The sequence below is a fragment of the Tetranychus urticae genome, chromosome 2, assembly GCF_039701765.1.
Source record: "Tetranychus urticae isolate SD_2017Ah chromosome 2, NJAU_TeUrti_SD_1.0, whole genome shotgun sequence".
In the NCBI taxonomy this organism is placed as follows: domain Eukaryota; kingdom Metazoa; phylum Arthropoda; class Arachnida; order Trombidiformes; family Tetranychidae; genus Tetranychus; species Tetranychus urticae.
The window spans coordinates 24,876,877-24,899,013 of record NC_142959.1 but is presented as its reverse complement, the minus strand read 5'-3'; the positions used below and the strand labels follow the sequence as shown (position 1 = coordinate 24,899,013).

Below are 22,137 nucleotides of genomic sequence, written 5' to 3'. Positions count from 1 at the left end.
TCAGGGTTTAAAATTTGACTCCAATGAAGTTTCCATGCACCAGCATCCAGAGATACAGAAGACTTCCATTAGTCTTCCATAGACTTAACATAGACTTAGTATTTCTTATCAACACAACTTTCAAACTAAACGTTCCAGCAATGTTTTGAGCAAACCAGCACGTTCCTCTTGACCTGTCCTCTCCTCTCAAGTTATTAATGTAACAATAAAACAGCGTTCCTGTGGTTTCAAATATGAGTGCCTGGATCAATGATAGAAGCGCATTGAAACATTTGTCACAGCCATAACTTTAGTGTTGCCTCACTCTAAATCATGATTCATTTGTCAACAAGTTTCTCTTCATCTGATCTATCCATTCAAACTATTAGAAGCATAATTCAATTATGCCTCAAATGGTCAGAATTGGCAAACGCAATACGTCTAGTTTAAATTAGTTTGACTCGGAGCAATCAATTCAGGTATTACTTCAAATTGATTCATGGCAGATGATATCGTTCGACCATAGCTGTTAGTCAACAGATTCGGAGCAAATCAGATTTAATCTCCAATACTTATTTTCATTTGAAATGGCCAGAGATTGTTCTGTAAATCGATGATTACTCAACCTACTTGATTTGAATACTACTGAGGTGAACATTTATTAATAATTGGGTTTACACAAGGTTCAGGTTGTATTTGCATTGACCTTTTCTATACGAAAGATTATAACAGATTATCATTGAACCGATGTCTAATTGATGAAAGCTTTACAACCAACAGAGATTAACTGAAAATCACTATTATATGATCTTTACCATCCATTGTAACAATAGTCGATACAATAATATTGTCATTTGTGGGCAAACAATTGGTTGATCTTTGGTCTATCTATTAAATTACAAGGCAATCCTTTAAACTAACCGTAGAGTGAAAGGTGAAAAAACTTGTTAAATAAAGTCTAATTTTTGATTAAGGATGAAATTGGATAAAGCCTTATAACAAATCTGGTTAAAGAAGCCAAATATAAAACAAAATCAATAGCAATAGTTGTCAATGTTATCAAATCATTACTGATCCTCTTCATGGCTATCATCAATATGAACGTTACAATACAAACTAAGTTTGCAATTAATGGAAGCTTAAATTAAAGCTTTTTACATCAATTGTTAATCAATTCAATCAACTGTTGTTTTTGTGATTATTATGGAAGATTGGTTGAATTGAATTCACCTCGATGAGTAGCATGTCAATGAATGGCTATCAATTAATGATTAAAGCTAATATTTTGATTTGAATAGCATTTCTTAGCACAAAATACCCTCGAATATTAGTTAATAGATCAATTATTAATAAATTGCTGTAAACAAACATTGTATTGATGTTATCGGCTAAGAAAACATAAAGTTTGTCTCTTGATGAAAGCTCTAGGAAGCAACTCAACAATCCAATTAATGTGAAACTAAAGTCTTAATGAGCAATTTGAGCCAACTTTTCTAGGTTCAACATAAACATTTGGTTTGCTGCTAGTAATTGCCATCAGTAATAAGAAGACAAAATGATTTATGTAAACAATCAGACTTTATCTGTTTCTTTTTTTTCTCAAGAATCTGGTTCATTATTTGTTTTTATGTATAATAATCTATTATGGTGAACAGAAAAGTGAGTCTACATTGAATCAAAAAATTGTGTTCATTTTTTGTTCTGTTCTGTTGATGTAATTGTTATTTTGTTTTCTCAAAATTAAAAGATTTGGCAAACAATGAGAATGAGCTGGAGTTGATTTGGTTTGTGTTGTCATCATGGTTATGTAAGTCTTTTGATCATTCCAATGAGGTTGAAAAGATGACAATGTTGTGTAGTTATGGCGGTGAATGATGATGATGATGATGATGGTGATGATAATGGTGCAACTTTCCTGTCCATTTTATTGGTTTCTTGACCCAAGACAAGAAAAGGAAAGACAGAAACTGAGCCGATAATGTGATCCTTATTTAGTTATTACAATAATTAATATTATTTTTTTACAATTGATATTGATGATAACTGTGAAAGCATCAGGTTACTTGATTGTTTACGTTGATCTATGAATATGATGAAGAAAAAAGAGTTTACTGGTGATCAGGAAGAGATATTATTGACAGCTAATCATCCCAGAGTAAACAAAGTACTGTCAATGTGTCTAAAGGTATCCATCTCGTATAATGTATTATATATATATTATGTATAAGGAAGTTCATTCAGGATAAAGATGATATTGATGAAGATGAAAACCATGATGATGATAATGCTGCTGGTGACGATGAAGATGAAGTAAATTTACAATGGACGATGGTAATCAAGTTGAACAGTTGCAATAACAAGTAAGGTTTGCCTTCCTGATGATGATGATCTTTACCTTACGGAAACAATCCTTTATTTGCATGTTCCATCAAAATTTATTGTTTGTTCTGTAAAAAAAGAGGAAAAGAGAAAATAAATTTGTTGAATATGGAATTTTATTAACCATAGATGATTGAATTGATCACTACTTACCAAAATGATGGTTGGATCAGATGAAAAATCAACGAATGAAAACGATGAAAAAGGTGACTGTAATGAGACAAAAAAGAGGCGAAAATGGAAGGATTTAAAGGATTAGGATATAAGGACGGATTAGGACTGGAAGAAATGGTAATTCAATAGAAAAGCTGAGAATGAGTCTCGCAATTTAATTAACAATGATCAATAAAACGTTATTTGTTGTCTGGATCACTAAAGTAAAATACAATCTTATTGAATAAGATCAGAAGGCAATGACTGTTATAACAGATGAAAAAGAGCGGTAATCAAAAAAATGCGGTCAATTCGAAAATTATTAATTAACTACACAAAATGATGTTTGAATTAGATTTAGATACTTAATTATCCTTATTGTAATCATTTATGGCTTTCTATTGAATTTGTTTCATGTTAACAAATAAGATAATAAATAAGCTTCAATGCAATGTAAATTTTTATCATCTTCAAAAGTCGCGCTTTCTACGTTGTAAACAGATTTCAGTTTATTGTTAAGAGTATTTCTTACTCGTCGGTTGATTATATTTCAATAAAACATTATGCTTTGTTTATCGCTTAGTTTACTTATTATTTAATCATGTAATTATCTGATTGTGACACTCAAATGGTTATTGTAAAGATCCTAATCAACTGTGACAGCATTTACATTATTTTTCAATAGGTAAGCTTTTTGTTTCATTATTACAATATTATTTTGTTGAGGAAAAAAAATCTTCCAGTTATCAAGCCTATTGTCAATGATTGTCTCATTGAATGCAAATTTTTTCAACACCTTTTTCTCGTCTCATTCATTAATTTAACCTAATCATTTGTGACATTTGATACTAATCAAATTAAATTATACAAACGATTGAGAATCGATGAAAAAAAGATCAAAGAACAACAATTTGATCGCATTTTGTCATTAAAATTCTTGATATTCTGTTCATTGTTTCTTAATGCTATCAGTAAAACCATTAACTTAGAGGTAAAAAACTTGAGATTTTATTGAATGATTGAATTATTCATTAAAGTGGTTTTTAACCAACCACCGATTACAGTTGATCAGTAATCATGATCAAAAAATTATTCCTTTACTGTCTCAAGTATTCAACTAAAATCAGATATTTTCACGAATGATAAAAAGTATTCAGATTTGTCGTAAATTGTCAACTTTTAGTTAACCATCGAGCTTAGATTGAAGATTGAAACTAATTCAGGAAGTGAAGATGATATTAATGATTTTAGCTGAAAAAAGTAAGTTTTTTGTCAGCTTGATACTTAAATTTAAAAGCTTGTCAAACAGTTTTAAAACAAAACCAATCTTAATTAGCTTTAAAACCAATCAATTTCAAAATATTTTTTTTCGATCAATAAGATTCTGCTTAACATGTATTCAATTTGAATCGAAGTAAATGTTAAACAAATGTTAATTACTACATTATGGATCAACTGAAGGCTTAACTCCAGCAATGAAAATTTAATTGAATCTAATGAAAGAGTCCAAGTTGGATCGATTTTCAATTGGCCGTAATTTTTAAAGGCAAAGCTCTTTGAATAAATTGAATATTGATTGAATATTTAAAACTAATTTTCTGGATAAAATTGTTCATTTTTTAGGCCTTCTTAATGTCAATCAAATGGCCAAGGAAAAAAATGGTTGAAAAATTGCAGAAAATGTACAAAAAGTTAAACTTCCTGGCAATTGGTGGATACCTTTTGTTATAATTTGGCATCAACATGGTGAAGAAGTTCTTGTTTTTCCCGATCTCTACAATCGACATTTAAACATACTTTTTTGGTACAATTAACAAACAACTAAAAAAGTCAAGTCAATAGGTTCAATAAGATGGTGAATGTAAAGCATGACAACGAGAAAAAAATCCGCCACATTTGAATCAATTTTCATAAAAACCGCTTCTTCACCCAACAGCAGGACAAGAATCTATTCACCTGCTTCTTGATTCAATTAAACGCAACCTTCATTGTTTTTCATCTCTTTTTTCATTGATCAACTATTGATATTAAGGAATCACAAGGAAGTGCAATTTGGTAAGTTACAATTAACTAAATATCATTTTTTGTCACCAAGAACTGTTATTTTTCGCTGCTGTCTTTTGGTTGCACTTACAGGTTTACCTTTCTTTACTTTATCTAATCCTCTTTCATATCTCTTTCTCCTCCTTCTTGTCCTATGTTTAGTGTCGGTTTAAGAGATCGTTCTCGCCTTATTTTCAATCAATAATTTGCGATCGAATCTAAATTGTAAAATGGTTAAATGGTTACTTGTTTATCCATCAAATGGTACCATCCATGAACAATGGACAATATTTACCCGCCTGTATTGGTCTACTCCTCCCATTACCTCAACAGTAGCTAAGTTATGGTAAGTTGATCGTTTATAAATAATTAGTGATCTTTCTTTTAATCAACAGTTGATACTCAGTTAACTTTCACTTCAATTGACTCTAAATTTACAATTTACTGTATTGACTTCAAGTGCTTCTTATTTATCATTTGTTTCAGACACGAACCGTTACGTTGAATAGCGATTGGATATATTTACTGAATACTAAATTGAAAGAAAATCAGGAGAAAAATGTTTACCCGTGGAATAAGTGTTTACCTAATTGTTGGACTAACCATAGTTAACCTGAGTGAATTAACGGTTGGTGAAAAAGAAAGATTTGCCAATTTTTATGCTGCTCCAGCCAATTTAGAGCTTATTGCAATGGCCAGTGAAAACTCGCCTCACCATTCTCAGCGCTCTTCTTATCGCGACCATTCTCATAACCAACATCATCAACAATCCAGACACCAATCTCAATCTCATCCAGAATATCGGGGCAAATCATCAGCTCCACCATCCAGAAAACCTTCTTCTGATTACAATGATGAACCCAGGTTTTCCATTGGTTTAGGAACCCTGGCTCCATCTTATTCTCAAAAGTTTGGTGTTGATGGAAAAACTCGCCTCGATTTTGATCATCGGGCTAATGGATTTTCTTACACTTTAACCAATAATCATCACCCAGGACCACAAGAAGATCAACAAGGCTATGAGGCTTCTCCACAAGATTCAAAGGTTAGTAAATAAATCCAGCATCGATTAAAAAATCTGAGCCAAAAACTTCCTATTCAGTAAAGTCTAGTACTCTAGAATTTAGACGAAAGTTCAGATTTCTCAGTGAAAGTCATTGGAGATCAACATTCAGAATGCAGAGTTTGGAGTTACAATTAGTTTTCTTGAAAACTATGCCCAGATTAATGAATATTTACAGTTCAATCGTGAATACAAATCTCTTAAGATTCACGAAAACGTCTTTTAGTTAAAATAGCATCAGGTTGTTTTTACAAATAAAGTTGGTTTTAAATTAATTAATTTTTTTGTTCTTCTCTTTCTCACAACAAATATGAAATGAACAATATTTACTGTTACAATCAAAAAGTCTGCTGATGCTAATGTTAAAATCTATTATGATCAACGGTTCTCACCTTATGCTGCTGCTGAGACAAACAATTATGTTTCACGAGTTCCCTACATGATAAGAAATCCTCAACCATACGGGCTTCGTCCCCTCCAAGATCAACGTCAAGATTCTGATAACTCAAGATTATCTGACATATTTGCTAGATATGCACCAAAACAAAACGAACAAAACCAAGAATATAACGAAGAAGCTAATCCCAATGGTGGACCTGGAGGTCCATATTACGCTCATGGTCATGAATCTCAAGCTGCACCACCTGCTTCTGGTCGTGAATATCATAATGACATGTATAGCCCAAGATTTGACGAAAGTCACCGTAAACAAGGAGCATCTGAATTCCCTGAAATTGGTGGATCTTTCTTTGAATCATCTTCAGATGATGACGGTTCTGATGGATACAATTATCCTCTTCCCTTCCAAAAGAAAGACTCTTCAAGTTTTATGAGCTCACATCCAGAAGGATCACTTGAATACATTAGTCGAATCGCTGGAGGACCCAGCGAATTCAATGAATTTTCTCATGATTCTAACCCTGAACCCGTTGTTTTCAGCTCAATGGCCAACTCTTACAGTGGTCTAGATAGTAATGATGCTTTCTCAGCTTACATTGCTGGTCTTCCATTAACTCCTTAACTTTTCTACAATTCATTTTAGAATCTCTTTTTTTCAAAAAATTATTCAATATACTTAATCAACTCACCTGTTTTTAACTTTGTAAACATAAATTACTCTATTTATACTAATCATCAAAATCAATTGTAAAAAGTTGTAAGCAATAACCGTGTAAAATAATCAAGAATCAAAGTATTAATTTCTCAAATTTGAGATGTTTGTAAAGAATTTGAATTTCTCATTATTTGTCATAAAATCAAGTTGTATATGATTATATTTAATAATAGAAAAGTGGATGAAATTCACTTTTCTTAATAAAACAAAATTTACCAAAACTAATCCCTAATTTGGTTAATTTTAGTCGATTGTTTGCAAGTTTTCTATTTCTATCAAATAAGCGAAAAGATAAATTTCGTATCAATTTGGTGAATTATTACATTTACGTGAGCTGATTTTTGTAAAAGTTGAAATGAAAATCCATACAACTGGTTTTGATAAGATGAGTTTCAATCATTGAGCAGAATTGTAATGTTGAAATGAAATACAATCAACTTCCCAAAATTGTCACTATCTTGTGCAACAGAGTAAGAAAATAATTACAATTTGCATTGGATTGAGTTTAATTTATTATCTTAATTGTGTATAATGATGAATTTGTTTACCCGTTTAATGTACATTAACTGTGCACTATGTATCTTGTTTTGAAATTAATGTTAAATGAACTTTGCAATTGAAGCGTTTTTCCTCATTTAAAGATGTTCATCAAGGGACGATTTTGGATAGTTGACTGATTTTCTGATAATTTTACTCTTTTTGATGGCTGATTATTTTCAACACTCAGCATTAATTTTTTGATACTAGATAATCAATTGTTCAATTTTGCAAATTTGTAACCAAGTTGAAGTGATAATGATGATGGTAATTTACAATTTCGGAATGTAATAATAATGATGAAAGGTACCCCTAGTGATGAGGAAGTGGTTATGGAGAAAGAGAAAGAAAAAGATGCACAAAAAAAAGATGGGAAAAGGATGATAGCAGTGATGATCGAAGGAGGATGAAGAGCTGCATAAGAAGATGGAAAGAAATGAGTTGCTGGGATGTTGTTGATTATTGTTACGAAGGATGCGCATGATGATGAACATGGTGAGATCGATAATTGGGAGGAAGAAAAGGCAAACTCAGGCGATAGTGAAAAGACTAGAAAAGGTTGACTGAACGGGATGTTATGTGATTATGAGAATAAGAATGGAAAAGGCAAAGGAAAAGTTGTTATGGATTCTGGTTTTACTCTCTTTTTTTTGTCCAACCAACAAAAAATAGAGTCAAGGATAAAACATGTAAACACAGTTTCAAATGTTGAACAAGGGTGATGGCAAGGGTGAAAAAGGCTTAAGAAATGACAATCACTTCACCATCCGATTGTGCATAATGATAAGTGAATGCGTAAAGGAATTGAAATTAAGTTAATTTAAATGAAAATACAGATGGAGTCAGAGGTATCTTCAATGAAACGAAACACAAACTGAAAAAAGGAACAGAAAAAAAGGAATGAAAAAAAAAACTAAAAAATAAGGTTAACAGAAGTAAAATTGATTTTTGTTTACCTTTTTTTTGCTGTTGGCTGGCCTGACTTTGTCATGAATCAGGATGAGCTAAGATAGTTTCAAGATTGTAATGATGATGATAAGAAAGGACATTGAAAGTGGATGACAGGATTAAAATTTGGTCGCTTGAGTTGCTCTCATCACCAAATCATTGTCCGCCTAAAAAGAAGATGAAAAGACAAGAGGGAAAAGCATTGTAATTGAAGAAATAATATTTACCTTGAGTTTTGATAATCCGTAATAATAATTGTCATTTATATTTCACTTTTTTTAGACTCATTCTCATCTTCATCTCATCTTTTATATACATGTATATATAGATATCATTTTGAGATGAGTCTGATGATAGAAAATTGTCTTCTTCTGATTTCTTATTCACCTTTTAGGTTCTTCTATTAATCTCTTCTTGTCTTGTCACATTATTAAACATGTTTTAAGATCTCATCTTTTCTTTTCACAATAAACCAATCAATCCTTTAATCAAATATGCTTCTGGTTCTGGATCAAGCATGGAAAGTTGGAAATGATGTGTTCCTCTAAGAAAAATATAAATAAAAATATGGATAAAGATGAAAGTAAATGGGGAAAAAACAATAAGATAAATCATTCAGACTGTGCGTATGTTGTGTGCTATAGCACATATAAATAAGACAAGGGACCAAAAAAAGAACAATAATCTCTCAATTGAGGCTTGGTTTGGCTTAGTTTTTTGTCTCTTGATTCACAATTTGTATATTATATGTTTGTTTGGTCATCCAAGTCATCATCTTTACCATCATCTACTCCTTATACCCATCATTGAACCATTTTTATTCATCGATTCATTGTCAATCTTTTTCTTTCTTCTCCTCGGCCAATTGCATGCAGGTCAACCGTAAACATCAGGTTATCAAAATAAAATCAGATGAAAGGATAACAGATAATAAACAAAGAAGTAACTAATAAAACAAATAAACAAACACAAAAAAAATCATATTTATAAATAAAAATAACCTTTAATTTTTCATTGTAAAACAAAATGATACAAAAATTAGCAAAAAAAGCTAAATTCAAATTTTTCGCAAAAACCGCTTTAAATTTATGTCGCCATCTATTGAATGTAAATGAGATGTCCAAGTGTTATTTCCCGGTTAAGTGAAAATGGGTTTACCATTTTTATTGATTATTAGGCGATTTTGATTAATAACTACTTCCATTTTCAACAGTTATCTAGTTTAATCATTAATTCTTACTTCCATCCTTAATTGAAACCTCTACAGTTTATTTTTATAGTCTGTTACACTATTTGTTAATCATTTGTTGGTGGTCAATCAAAAGATACTCTTGCTTAGTAACAATCAAGGTAAGTTATTTACTCAATACTAATTGTAAATTGTAGTTGATTGTTTAATAAATTAGATTCTGGGTTGTTGAATAGCTTTACAAGCTAAATCAATACAAGCTTAAGGTTAATGATACCGTTACATCGTTTGGCTATAGAAAGCATTGTTTTGAAAATGCTGTCAATCTCCTATTAGGATGCTTATTAAATTTATTGGTGTCATGTTGAGTTATAAATGAATTTTCCTTTTCTTGAAAATTATCCCATTGAAAATCATGTTATTTTGAGGCAGAAAACCATTTCTTTGTAGCCTTTCCATGTGCTATTTTAAATGAAAAATTGATGACAAATATAGTAAAAGTAAAAAGCTTGGTAAGTTGAATGTATTTTTCAGCAAATAGATTGATGAATTTTCAAGTGAATTTTTGTTTGCCTGAACAAGAATTTTCACCATCATTCAGATCAAAATCCATGATAAATATATGTACATATATTTCCGTATGTAATCAACGCGAAGAGAAAAAAAACAGGCAAAAAACTGAACTTACAATTTGTTAACTGTTAAAATGATTTAAACGTGAAGGGAATTTCAAACATTTGAAAACCCAGCAGATAACATTTACAACATGAATAGGTCAAATATTTCATGTTGATGATTGAAACATTTGCAAATTATTCATTTAATCATTAGGGCAAAAGATAGACAATTACCAGGTTTAATAATTTTACATTATTTGTCAACGAGTAACTCGTAACCAGAAAACTCAGAAAAAAATAGAAACAATTCTTAGAAGAAAAAATAAAAGATATTTTACGCCGATTATACTTATTGCTTGAAATTAAGTTAACTATGTTTCACTGTGAATAATAAAGTAACTGTTATTACTTTGAATTATTAACATTGAAACATTTAATTGAATGCTGGCTTAAAGTAGAGCTGGAAAAATATCCAGCAAAAAAGCAAGCTTGTTAACTTACAAGGAAAGGGTTTAATGGTTTAACCAGAGAAACGTTTTCCCAATTAATTGCAAGCAACAATTCAGATTGGTATAAATATACAGATTTAGAAGCCAACAATGATAATGATTGAAATGATGATGAGATAATTTAAGGTGAGTATCATCAGCTTCCTCAGCAATCAAGTAAAGATGCAACTTTAATCCAGTTAAATATTAACTGTTCATTGATCCAGTAAACTATTACCTTTTGATAAACTTGTACTTGATTTGTTTCTCGTATTATTGCAATTACTGTAAGAGTAAAAATTTAATCTCATTATTTCTCATTTCTTTCTATTACAGATTTACTTCAACTTTGACCAGGAATCAAATTTATGTTCAATTAAACATGGTAACCTAAACAATTTCATCCATCCTCTGAATTTTCAAACACTGACTGTTAAACCCATTTTGGTGTATTTTTCCTTCTCATGTAATTTTGGGTTCATGCTATCAATGGTTTACATTATCAAAGACAAGTGATGTGGATAAAAAACATGAAGGACTACAAAGAAAGGATGACAATAAAGACGACAATGGAGACGATAAAGATGAAATGCTGATGGAAACAAGGAAACACCAAGAATTGGAAGCACTTGAAACATGTTAATCTACGGAATGGGACGAGAAGGGTGGTGATAATGAGAAAGTTTAATACAATGGTTTCAAGTTGCTCATTAACTTTTAAAGTAACATCAATCCATTTGAATTATTGCTGTTTGAAGTTCATTGTCTATTATTGACATGAAGATAATAACAATAATTGATTGATACATAAACGAAACATCAATAGAGAGTTTGTTGTAGTCAAACTTGATCAACAACCAATTCCTTTAACTCAGCTGTATTTTGTTCAATTGAAATGGTAATCATTATGATTAAGTGTTTGCTTTCAATGTTGCATTAGGAACAATGAAATGTAAACTAGGAAACACAGAAACCAGTAAATGACGAAAAAATTATTTCATAAAATTAAGAAAATTAAAAAATTTTTTACTTCTAATTGAAACCAACGGCAATAAAAGCCTCGTTAACGTCAGTCAATGTAAACAGAATTTATTTTCAATTAATGAAAGCAAACATTAATCATCCTGAATGACAATTTGTTAATTTCCTGGTCTTTCTGGTTACAAAGTAAACTGGTGAAACCACAAAATATCTCTGATTTTCTCTGGTTATTCAAAACCAGAAAATCTAAACCCAAATACTATTCAATGTAAATCAAGATTTGTTGTTGTAATGGTTGACCAAAATAATGACAGAAATAAGAGGATAAAGATGATCTTTGGTTACCTATTCCAACCTAATCAGGATAAGGTTGGTGTTATCCAAAGGAGAGCAAAAAATCAATATTAACCTTTTCAGATTCATTTCTTAAATGATTAATGTAAACTTTTTCAGATTCATCATTATCTTTTAATCAATTGATTTAGTGGGGAAAATGTTCAACACCAGTTTATCCATCGATTCAAGGAACACACACAAAGTGAAACAACTAACAACTCTTTGATTGGCATAATAAAATAATGATAATTTGATAATGAACAGGTAAAGATGATGCGGAAGATTTTACTAATAACAATAATTTTAGATTGTAAATGAAACTATTAATATATAAAAACATTGTGTACAATTGAAAGGCATAAATGTAAAGAAACAAAAGCAAGATTTCAATGAGTTTTACTATTTTCATAGAAAGTTGAATGAGCTAATAATCTGTCAGTAACATTAACTTTTCTTACAATTTAATATTAGAGGGAACATCATTTACTGTGATATTTTTTTACACAAAATTTACTCTCAACATAATAACATTATAAAGTAAATGTTATAATATCAATATAAATGCTAGAAGGAGAAGAAAAAAGCATTAAATTTAGTTGAATAGCCTAACATCTATTACAAGGAAAAAATCAATGAGTGTTAAAATGGACAAAAGCATCGTAAGAGTGATCAATTTTGGACAATTTGAAGGAAAATTAGTCATTGACAAAACAAGAGAAAAGCCAAATTACAAAAATGAGGAATTCAACATTTAAATGAAATGGCGAACAAAAAAAGAGCTAAAATTGTGAAGTTAATTTGAATGAAATGGTTTTACAAGCAAAGTGAAACATTGGATCGATACTTGATCATGAGCATGGAAAGGAAAGTGCAAGTGAATCAAAGTGGGAGAGATGAGGTTGAAGAGGGAATGATGATGATGGAGAAAGGATTCACATGGAAGTAAATAGGAAAAGATAAAAATGGTTGGGTTAGGGAAGAATCAAACTCAAGGGAATTTCGTTGAAGAAAAGGCAAGGAATATGGAAGATGAGGATGAAGGGAAAGATGATGATGATGATGATTGAGGAAAAGATCAAGATGTTAGGTAAGATGAGTTGAAGTTGCAGTAAATTGCAACAAAATTGAAGAGTCGAATATTTTTCCTTCGTTTTTTTACTTCATTTAAACTTATTGATACAATATTAACCTGAAAAGAGTAGATTAACAACTGATCAACATTTCAACTGTAAATTGTCTCAAATTAACAGTCATTTATAATCTATTATAACAGTTAATCATTTTAAAAGAAACCAGAAATTGAACAGGAAAAGTGATTAACCTTTTTCCTTTCATTCTAATGTGTTATTTTTGGGTTTTCTGGTTGAATATGATTTCTGGTAACAGCTCAAGATGATTGATTAACCATAAAATTAAGTCTCATTCACTTGGTCTATGATGATCTCAGTAATCAAATCAAGAGTAAACATAAATAACATTTCAATCAATATTGACTATTAATAAAACAAAAATCTAAAACAATGATTTTCAGCTGAATTAAGAGTCTTCATAGTTTTAATCAAATTGTATTTAAAGCTGAAGGTTGATTATTAGCAAGAGTTGAAGATAATGTTAAAGGCGTTGGTCGTGAAAGTGTATCAACAGTTAATAATTAAAGTTGATTGTAATGGAAAAGACTAGGAAACCAGTTTTCTGGTTTCACTTTTAGGTTCACCAAGTGATACTTTAAACATTCACAGTTGAACAATAAAAAGCAATTTGAATAATTAATTAATCAATGAGTAAATTGAGTGGATAAAATGAATAATGTGAAAGTGTTGATCATTAGAGCAAAACGGATCAATTTTAACCTTTGATAGTGGCATTCAGTTTAATTGAACATGATGAGTAAGTTAATGGTTTAATGGTCAATATGTTTAATTTAAGATAGGTGTTACAATTAAATATAGATTCCTGGTGTTGATGATTAAAGCTGATAAACAGTTCAAGATCAATGTAAACCAGTTTAACATCAATCAAGAAAACTAACCCTTCAAGCAATTTGACCAATTTTCAGTAACCGTTGAAGCGTTTCAATCATCGCTATCAAAATCATCATCACAATCATCAGAATCATCAACCTTTTATAAAACATTATCAACATCATGACTTGAAATATATCATCATCTAATCAAGACCCTTGATCTAAGGTTTAATTAGTTTACAAGATGATAACAAATTATGGTGAGAAACGGTTAAAATGGTTGTTAAAACACTTTTCAAGTAACTATTTTTAAATCAAGCCAAAGGTGGCAATTTGTTGATCGACTATAAAATTTGATATTAACTCGACAATCAACTGAACTAAATTGTAAATTATGAAGAAAAACAATGAACATTTAAACAAAAAAGAGAGGAAAAAATGAGAAACAAATTGCATGAATAGTCTATTATCATGATGATGTTGACTCAAATTATGCAAGTTTTGGTAAACACAATCATAATCAAGACAAATTGTGAGATTGAAAAGTTGATTGTTGAAGCATGATTTGTACTTGAAACAAAACAAAAATGATTAATAAGCTTGATATAAGAAAATTAAATGTGTTGAAGAAAAATTAATAACACACTTGAAAGGGTTGATGTTAAAAGCTAACAAATAAGCTGATTGAATATCAAAGGTAAAACAATTAACTAATCAGATTATAAAACAAGATTTATTAACAATTCAAAATGTTAATCAAGAAAGTTGACATAAATATGGTAAAGAATAATTAATCAGGCAAATTAAATGAGAATAGAGTAAATTATGATAATTATTGGCATTCTTTAACAGTTATTATTCAATTGATCTTCACCAGACTAATACTGGAATCATGAGAACCTTTTGAATCAATGTAAATCAATTGATTTACATTTTGGATAACAAAATGTTTGAGAAACGCAAAGTAAAAAAATCTGGTTTAAGGTCAAGATTGGGTTAACCAGGTTCATTAATGATAGTTTATTAAATAATTGACTAAATGATTGATTAAATGGAAATGATTAGATGAATGTTTAAATGAAACTAAATTGTGAGAAGTAAACTTGAACTAAAAGTACATTCACATCAACAATTTTGAATAAATTATTGAATCTTGAATGTGTCTTGAATCATGAAAATTAACAATCAAATCTGTAAATAATGAAACATAATTATTAGGTCTAAGAGTCAATGTTAAGTTGATCTTTATTTATCAGACAAACTCTGTAACTCTGTTACTGACTTTACCAGTTTTTTTTCTGGTAATCATTGTTATTGCCATTGAAAATGGTTAACTGAATGAATGAAAAAAAGATTAAATGAGGGATGAGTAGGAAGATGAAGATGAAGATTAAGATGAGAAGAGTTCGTGTGATGTAAATATTATTGTAAATAATACAATTTGAATATTGTATGTTATTTGGGTTGATAAAGAAGTTGAGGATAAAAAAAATTCAATAGATTTCAATTGTCGGAGGTTGAATAAATGATTATGATGATTGGGAAGATGAAAAAGACATCAATGGTGAAATTGAATGAACAACTTGAAATTAAAGTGAACCTTGACTTTGCACACCCTGAGTTATTCAAAGGAATTGGGATTAGCTTTTAAGTCAATGTCGATGAACTTTAATTGTTTGTGAGGTTGGATGTTGATCAAGATGATTTTTTGATTGACCGAGAAACAAATGATTAGCTTTCAATTTGGCTTCCTTTAACCAACAGTTTTACAATTGTCTTTCATCAGCCTACATGATATCTTTGATTAATATTAATTGTTGAGGCTTTGAACACGACTGATGATATTAATTTAAGGGTTAACGACAATGGGAATAAAGTAAAATAAATTAAATAAAATGAAACGTAAATTGAAATTAAAATGAAAAGGCAGTTTTTTTATATTTATAACATTGAATTTATCTTTTTTTTACTATAAAATGAATATCGTTTTTATATTCATAGGTATAATTATTATTAGTGAACTTGTCACATGAAAAGTAGAGGTAATTAAAGCAAAATACAAAGATAAATTAAAGGAAAGAATAGAAGTGAAATGGACTGAAATTGAAAAAAAGATAATGAAAAGTTAAGGATGAGAAATGAAAACAACAGTAGGAAAAGGGTTTTATGAACAATCTGATGTTGGTTTACTATTCATGTTAGTCTTGAAGATTGCTCAAAGCTTGTCAACAGACAGATCAGGCTTTACAAGTGTTGCTTTTTTGATAATTTCATTCATTTACACTGATGATAACTGGATGAAAGTAGTTAAAGGAGAGGGTTAAATCCATCAGCAGTTGATTCGGTTCAAGCAAAATTAGCAGTTTTCAAAGCTTTTGGTGGTTAAATCATTGATAATTGACCTTGATTGGCAAAGAGTTTAATTTTGATTAGAATCAGATTGTAATCAATTTATGTACAGATGAAATTTTCTAGTTATGCTCATGAGTTTTTCGGTGGTTTTAATTTCAAATTTATTATTAATTATCAGTAACTTGTAATTAAGAGTAACTATCAATTCAAGGCCAATTCTCAATGAGGTAAACGATTGAGATTCAATAGTGAAATGGTGAGGATAAAAATATGATTAAGGAATCTTAAGGGTTAATTAAAGTGTTAATGGATAATAAAGCGTGAACATTCAATGGAAATCAATTTTGATTTTAAATGGTGGGTTAGTATTAGGGTGAAAATATGGAGAGAGAAGGTTGAAGATGAAAGGATGAATTGAAGATAGAAGAGGAAAAGTATGATGAGCATTGTTGATGGTTAGTTTGTGTGATGATGTATTTTTTGTTTCTTATTTTATGCCTCGTAACTTATTGGACAAAAAAAGGTGGTAAAGGAGAAAGAGTTAACTGAGAAATTTGTAGAAAGTAATGGAAAAAGTTTTAATGAATGAAAGGATAAAAAAATGAGAGGACAAATGAAAGAACGAAAATTTGGTAGAAAATTGTATCTTTCAGTCAGATGATAGTCATATTGTAAATATATAAATATATTTGATTGTTTCTTTTTTGAGTTTTGTTGTGTCTAAATAAATATAAGTATCACTTTCGGTAACTCACAACATAATGTGGCTGGCCTAAAGGTTGGTGGCCATGATGGTGTTGCATTTGGTGTCCTTGAAGACCTTGCTGTCCAACTTGTTCATATGAAGGAGGAGGTGTTAAAAAGGATAACTGTTCGTCCCGGTTAACAGACCTACCATTTGTTGATTGGGGTCCGAGTGGTGGTGCATTCGCCATATAATTGGGACCAGGTACAAAATGAGGAGTCTGAGGTGGAGTATGACTATATCTGTAAAGATAAAGGAAACAATGAACATTAGTAAATATGATTAGGTTGAAAATTGGGTTAACAAGCAACTTTCAAGCCACACCAAGTCATTGAATAAAGATCATTGTTTGGATGGCGAAAAGTTCATGTAGCAAAGAATAAAAGAGATGATGAAAAGCAAAAAAAGAGAAAGGGCAAACAAGTTGTAATGATGAATACAGTAAAGGTGAAAGAGACATGGAAACAAATAGGAGGTTTGAAAGTGAGGTAAAAAGGGTATATTATTCAAGGTTTGCTTGAAATAGCCAAGGAGTTGACTTGATTAGCAACAATTAACTTTGAAAATTGTTAACTTTTTCATGACTGGTTTTTTGTTGAAGCTGTTGATGTTGTTGTATTTAAGAGGCCTTGCTTTAGTCATTAGAATGAGAAATGTACATAAATGAAGAGAAAAGGGGGTCAAAAAGTGGGGTAGACCTGTTTTCAAAGTTATTCACTAACCATGATTACTGATTTCTTTGATGATTGTACATCAAGCAGACTGGAGTAAATAAAAGAAAGAAGGATGAAAAAAATGAATTTGAAATAGCATGTAACTTAATTAAACTGAATGGTGAATGATTAATGAAATGAATGCTACATTATAACTATACTTTTTAAGTTCTGGTAAACCAGATTTGTTTTTTTGTTCAGTGTGTGTGTAATGAGACGGAAGGATAAATAATAAGTAAGGATGAAATAAAAATTAAATTTGACGAAAAGGATAATCAAAGGGAGGTCAAGATGTTAAAAAACAGTATGAAAAGGGACTTTTTTCATGCTTCTTGGCCCAGATTAAATTGATTAGAGAGGGGTGGTCAGTAAAATAAAGCGTCATCTTATGCATAGAGTATAATGGGTTAAAATGGGAAGAAAGTTTCGGTCAATTGGTTAACAGCTAAAAGGTGAAATATTTTGTTAAATGTTAGTGTTAATGCAATCCTTTTAGCCAAATTACGTCAAAGCTAATAAAGTTCATCATTATTTTTTTTGCTCTTATCAAACCTTACGGATTGATATTTAGTAACTGGTAAATCTTTTTGAACTTGAGTAGCTATTGTATCATGTTGTTTGAAACAATTTGACGAAAAGAAATTCTGTTGTGTGAAGAAAAAAAAGATTGAAAGAATTAAAGTGAAAAGAATGGATAAAAAAAGTCTCTAAAGAAAAATAGAGAAGAGAAGATTGTATTGAACAGTCAATTTGCTTCCTGGTACATTCTATTTTTTGATATCACATGAAAAGCCCAGTGATTTAGGCTGACCAATGATCAATTGATTGATTCCCTTCACTAATGTTGCCAACAAAATAAACTTGTTTCAGGCAAAGTTTTTCTCGCCATCTTATTGCTTCTTTTTCTTAGTTTTTTTTCTAATTCAACAATGTGTAAAAGACTAACATGAAGTATGAAAGCCAAGTGAGCAAGATAATAATGAGATGAATCTAATGATGTTAATGGTTACAGGAATACAGGAAGAAACAGCAAACTAGTTGGTGGGTTAAGGTTAAGGTTAACTTTAGTAAATGGAATAAAGGAGAAGTGAAAAGGTAAATAAGGGAAAGATATTAAGAGTTGGAAAGAAAGGCAAGTAATTTACACTAATTTGGTAACGCAAGGGCACACATAAAGTACCACAAAGAGAAGTGACACTGATATGTGTATGATTAGTGGGGTTGATGATCAAATCGTTTAGGTTAATGATCTTTTCATATGTACCTTGGTCTTGATGATGGGCCACTAGCAGCAGCATAATTATCTCGAGTGCGCTTTAAATTTCCAGTTGATGAGGATACGGTGGACGATGCTGAGGCAGGAGCCAAAAATGGTGCTGTTTCTTCAGAAGCATCGCCCGCCATGGCTTTATTCCGTTTTATCCGAATGTTTATCCAAGTGTGGGAAGCACAAAGGACAAGAAGAGTGAATATTAAGCCAGTTACAGATGAAGATGCCAACATGAGGGAGACACCTTCCAAAACATCTTTACAAGAGTGATTCATTGAATGTTTATAACTTTCATGGATTCTCTGGCAGTTAGAATATTGGCCGAATTTGTTCAATTGAGCTCGTACGAAGTTCATTCCATTGACAATGTGTGACATGTGTTGCTTGAACATAAGATCGGAACAATTTGATCTACAATGTGATTTAATCTCATCGTGGTTGAGGGCTATTTTATCCAGGTTCATCAAAATATCAGTAGATTGTTTTTCATAAATATTATCTGTTATTCGAGATTTTTGATCGATTGTTCCACATTTGATGTAATAATCGAGGAGGAAGCTTTCTCTAGGAAGATACTTGTAGATGAAGGGTTCAGGATCCATACAGAAATCAGAAACAGCAACACAAAAACCAATGTAGACTGAAGTCAAAACCCAACAAATTACTAGAGAGAGTAAACCAAGGACGGAAAACAAGATCAGCATACATCTTGAGTGACGGCAAACACCACAGATTAGAATCAAACCAATGAAAAGAAGAGATATGAGTACAGCCCATGTGGCCAGAGTACGGATCATTTCTTTTTCGGGAACATTGAGGTTTTCAATTTGATCGAAGTTGGCTTTATTGAAAATTTTACCTCTCATTTCGGTAATTATTGAGCTTGCAGAGTTGGTATTGCGTTTCATTTCCTCAATTTTTGCGTGAATAAAATTGACGAGGGTATAATTTTTCATGATGGGACCAGTTACCCGATTAAGAGCAAGATTTAAATTATCGTGGATATCCTTTTCGAAAGTCTTGTCAACTATTGCAGCTAATTTATTCATATCATCGATGTCTTGAGCAATCTTAGATGTTGAGTTTTGTACTTTAATCATTCCTTCATGGGTCACATAATTACCATAAAGGCCGACTGTAATGACTCCAATAGAAAGAATTGTAAAAAGGAAAAGGAAACATTTACAGCATGTCAACTTTTTCTTCTTCTTTGAATTAACATCACAGCATCGACAAAGAAAGAAGATAAGAAAGAATAAAAGAGTCAAAATTAACCAAAAGCCAGGGATGGCAACTATTATTCCAAGGGCTTCTTGATATTGGTTATCATTTAAATCGAAGGTAGCGTTAACCCAGTTGAAATGGATATCTTTGTGGGGTACTTGGTGAAAATATTTGGCAACAAGTGACATCTTAAAGTCACCCCCAGGGCTAGCTATAGATGAGTTGATGAATTGATCTATAAGATCCATGATGAAGATGATGAAATAATCTAATTGGTAGACGTTTGAATGAGCCTAAAAGTGCCTAAATGGAGAATAAAGAAAAACAAAGATCAAATGAATTGGAGCAATGATAAAAATGTGGAGAAGCAATGATTTGCTGAAACATGGATATAAAAATAAAACAAAAGATTGGAAATGAAGAAGAGGGGAGAGATAGATAGAGAAAGAGGAAAATAAAGATGAAAGAATATGATACAAAAAGAAACTCTAAGAGGAATGAGAAAACAAGAAAAACAGGGAGAGATGACAAGTGAGAAGTATAAGACAAACAAAAGATGGTCAATGGATGAGATGAAAACTCATAAATATAATAAACATTGATTGGATTTAAAAGGAAAACAAAATATCAATAGCAATATCATTAAATTTGGTGAAACACACAAGCATTGACATAGAAACATTGTCAGATGAAGTCAAGATGATTCCAGATTAATTATGTGAGAATTTTTCTGCATCGAATGTTTCGGCTAAGCTAAGTGTAGGAGAAATTGTAGAATTGAACAATGGATGAAATCCATAGCAGAGAAGAATAAGAATAATGGGAAAGATTTAAAAAAAGAAGCATTCAGGAGAAAGAAAGGAAAGATAAGCCAGAGAAAGAGAAAGGGAAAGAGAGAATGTAAAAAGAAACTTACTTTACATTTGACACAAGAAAAAATGGTCACAGCGTGAAAAAAAAAGTCTTGTAAAAGTAAAAACACAAAGAAAGGTAACAAATTAACCCGTCAGATTAAATTCATCTCTGAATTGGTGATATTTGATGAAATGAATAAAATCAAAGTCAAATTGATGGATAAAACAGAATAGTAAAAAAGTTGATGAAAATTGTCAATTTAATTTATTCCTTCAGTTAGTTTACTGAACATTGCAATCTTTTCACTTCACTCATCTTCCCAAATCCAACTCACTGAAGTGAGAGCCTCTGGGAGTGGCCTTTCAGCGCTGCCATCTCTTACTGTAGCTTTAAATCAAACAAATTACAATCTTTTTATCAAAATTGTTTACAAAAAAACGATTAAAAAGATAATCAGAATTGGAAATACAAAAAATTCCAAGTTTAATCCCTTGACTAATAGGATAATAGTCATATTTTCACAGGAAATTGTTTACAATTAGCTGATTATAACCGGAGAATCAAACTTTTCTGCCGGATTCAGGACAAACAGAGATTCCAAACAAAATTGAGTTTCAATTGAAGGAAAATAATTCTGGAATATTTTAGCCAATGATTGAGATTAAATACGACAAAAGAAGTGCGATTTCAGTCTTTAGAATTTTGAGAAATTAAAAATATCTGATAAATTGAGAGTAAATGAATCTTGTGACTTCGATTGGTTTCAACTTAACATAACTTTTTAATATTTGATATCAAAAAAGGCAGCATTAATCGTGATTCAAGTTAACATGGGATGAAAGATGAATTTGCTCATTTCGAGAGTTTTTTCCTTTAATTTTGATAATTTTAGTCCTTCAATTGTATCGATTGTATGGATTACCCTGATTTGGGTTTCTTGCCTGTTCAACTTTCATGTTCAACCTGTTGAAATCGGCTGCAATTTCAGCTTTACTCTGATCAATCAAATTTATATGTTCTTTTATCAAAATCCTAACGTGCGACAAAGCTGTCTCATTCTGTGAGGCCATGTCCTTGAAGTTCGTTGTCGGTCTCATTTGTTCCTCGATACGTGATAGTCTGACTTCCATAAATCGGATTTTGGCTTGCAGAGTTTCGATATCCACTTCCTCCGACATTTCAGCACGA

General features: G+C 30.9%; 2 protein-coding genes across 22 annotated transcripts; one reads left to right on the top strand and one right to left on the bottom strand.

Annotated features, from left to right (window-relative positions):
• Positions 1-1,538: 1,538 nt before the first annotated feature.
• On the bottom strand, positions 1,539-21,234 carry LOC107360308 (protein tweety). Of its 20 annotated transcripts, XR_016199106.1 has the most exons (10): positions 21,011-21,234; positions 18,865-20,397; positions 17,038-17,129; positions 16,898-16,974; positions 8,998-9,162; positions 8,604-8,760; positions 8,225-8,383; positions 7,280-8,142; positions 2,512-2,568; positions 1,539-2,426 (listed from the first exon to the last, which is right to left on the bottom strand). XR_016199106.1 is itself a non-coding variant. In XM_089268207.1 (6 exons), the coding sequence occupies exons 2-6, from the start codon at positions 20,340-20,342 to the stop codon at positions 2,415-2,417; spliced, it is 1,716 nt and encodes a 571-aa protein (XP_089124333.1). In that variant the 5' UTR covers positions 20,343-20,397; positions 21,011-21,234; the 3' UTR covers positions 1,539-2,414. The 20 variants fall into 20 exon arrangements, 5 of the variants coding, with proteins under 5 accessions (XP_089124333.1, XP_089124331.1, XP_089124332.1 ...); XR_016199098.1 differs by having other exon boundaries at positions 16,898-17,129; XR_016199110.1 differs by lacking the exon at positions 8,998-9,162.
• On the top strand, positions 3,030-6,845 carry LOC107360312 (uncharacterized). 2 transcript variants are annotated; one of them, XM_015926945.3, is made up of 5 exons: positions 3,030-3,196; positions 4,135-4,566; positions 4,717-4,900; positions 5,041-5,599; positions 5,964-6,845. In XM_015926945.3, the coding sequence occupies exons 4-5, from the start codon at positions 5,114-5,116 to the stop codon at positions 6,636-6,638; spliced, it is 1,161 nt and encodes a 386-aa protein (XP_015782431.1). In that variant the 5' UTR covers positions 3,030-3,196; positions 4,135-4,566; positions 4,717-4,900; positions 5,041-5,113; the 3' UTR covers positions 6,639-6,845. The 2 variants fall into 2 exon arrangements, with proteins under 2 accessions (XP_015782431.1, XP_089124334.1); XM_089268208.1 differs by having other exon boundaries at positions 5,015-5,599.
• Positions 21,235-22,137: the final 903 nt, after the last annotated feature.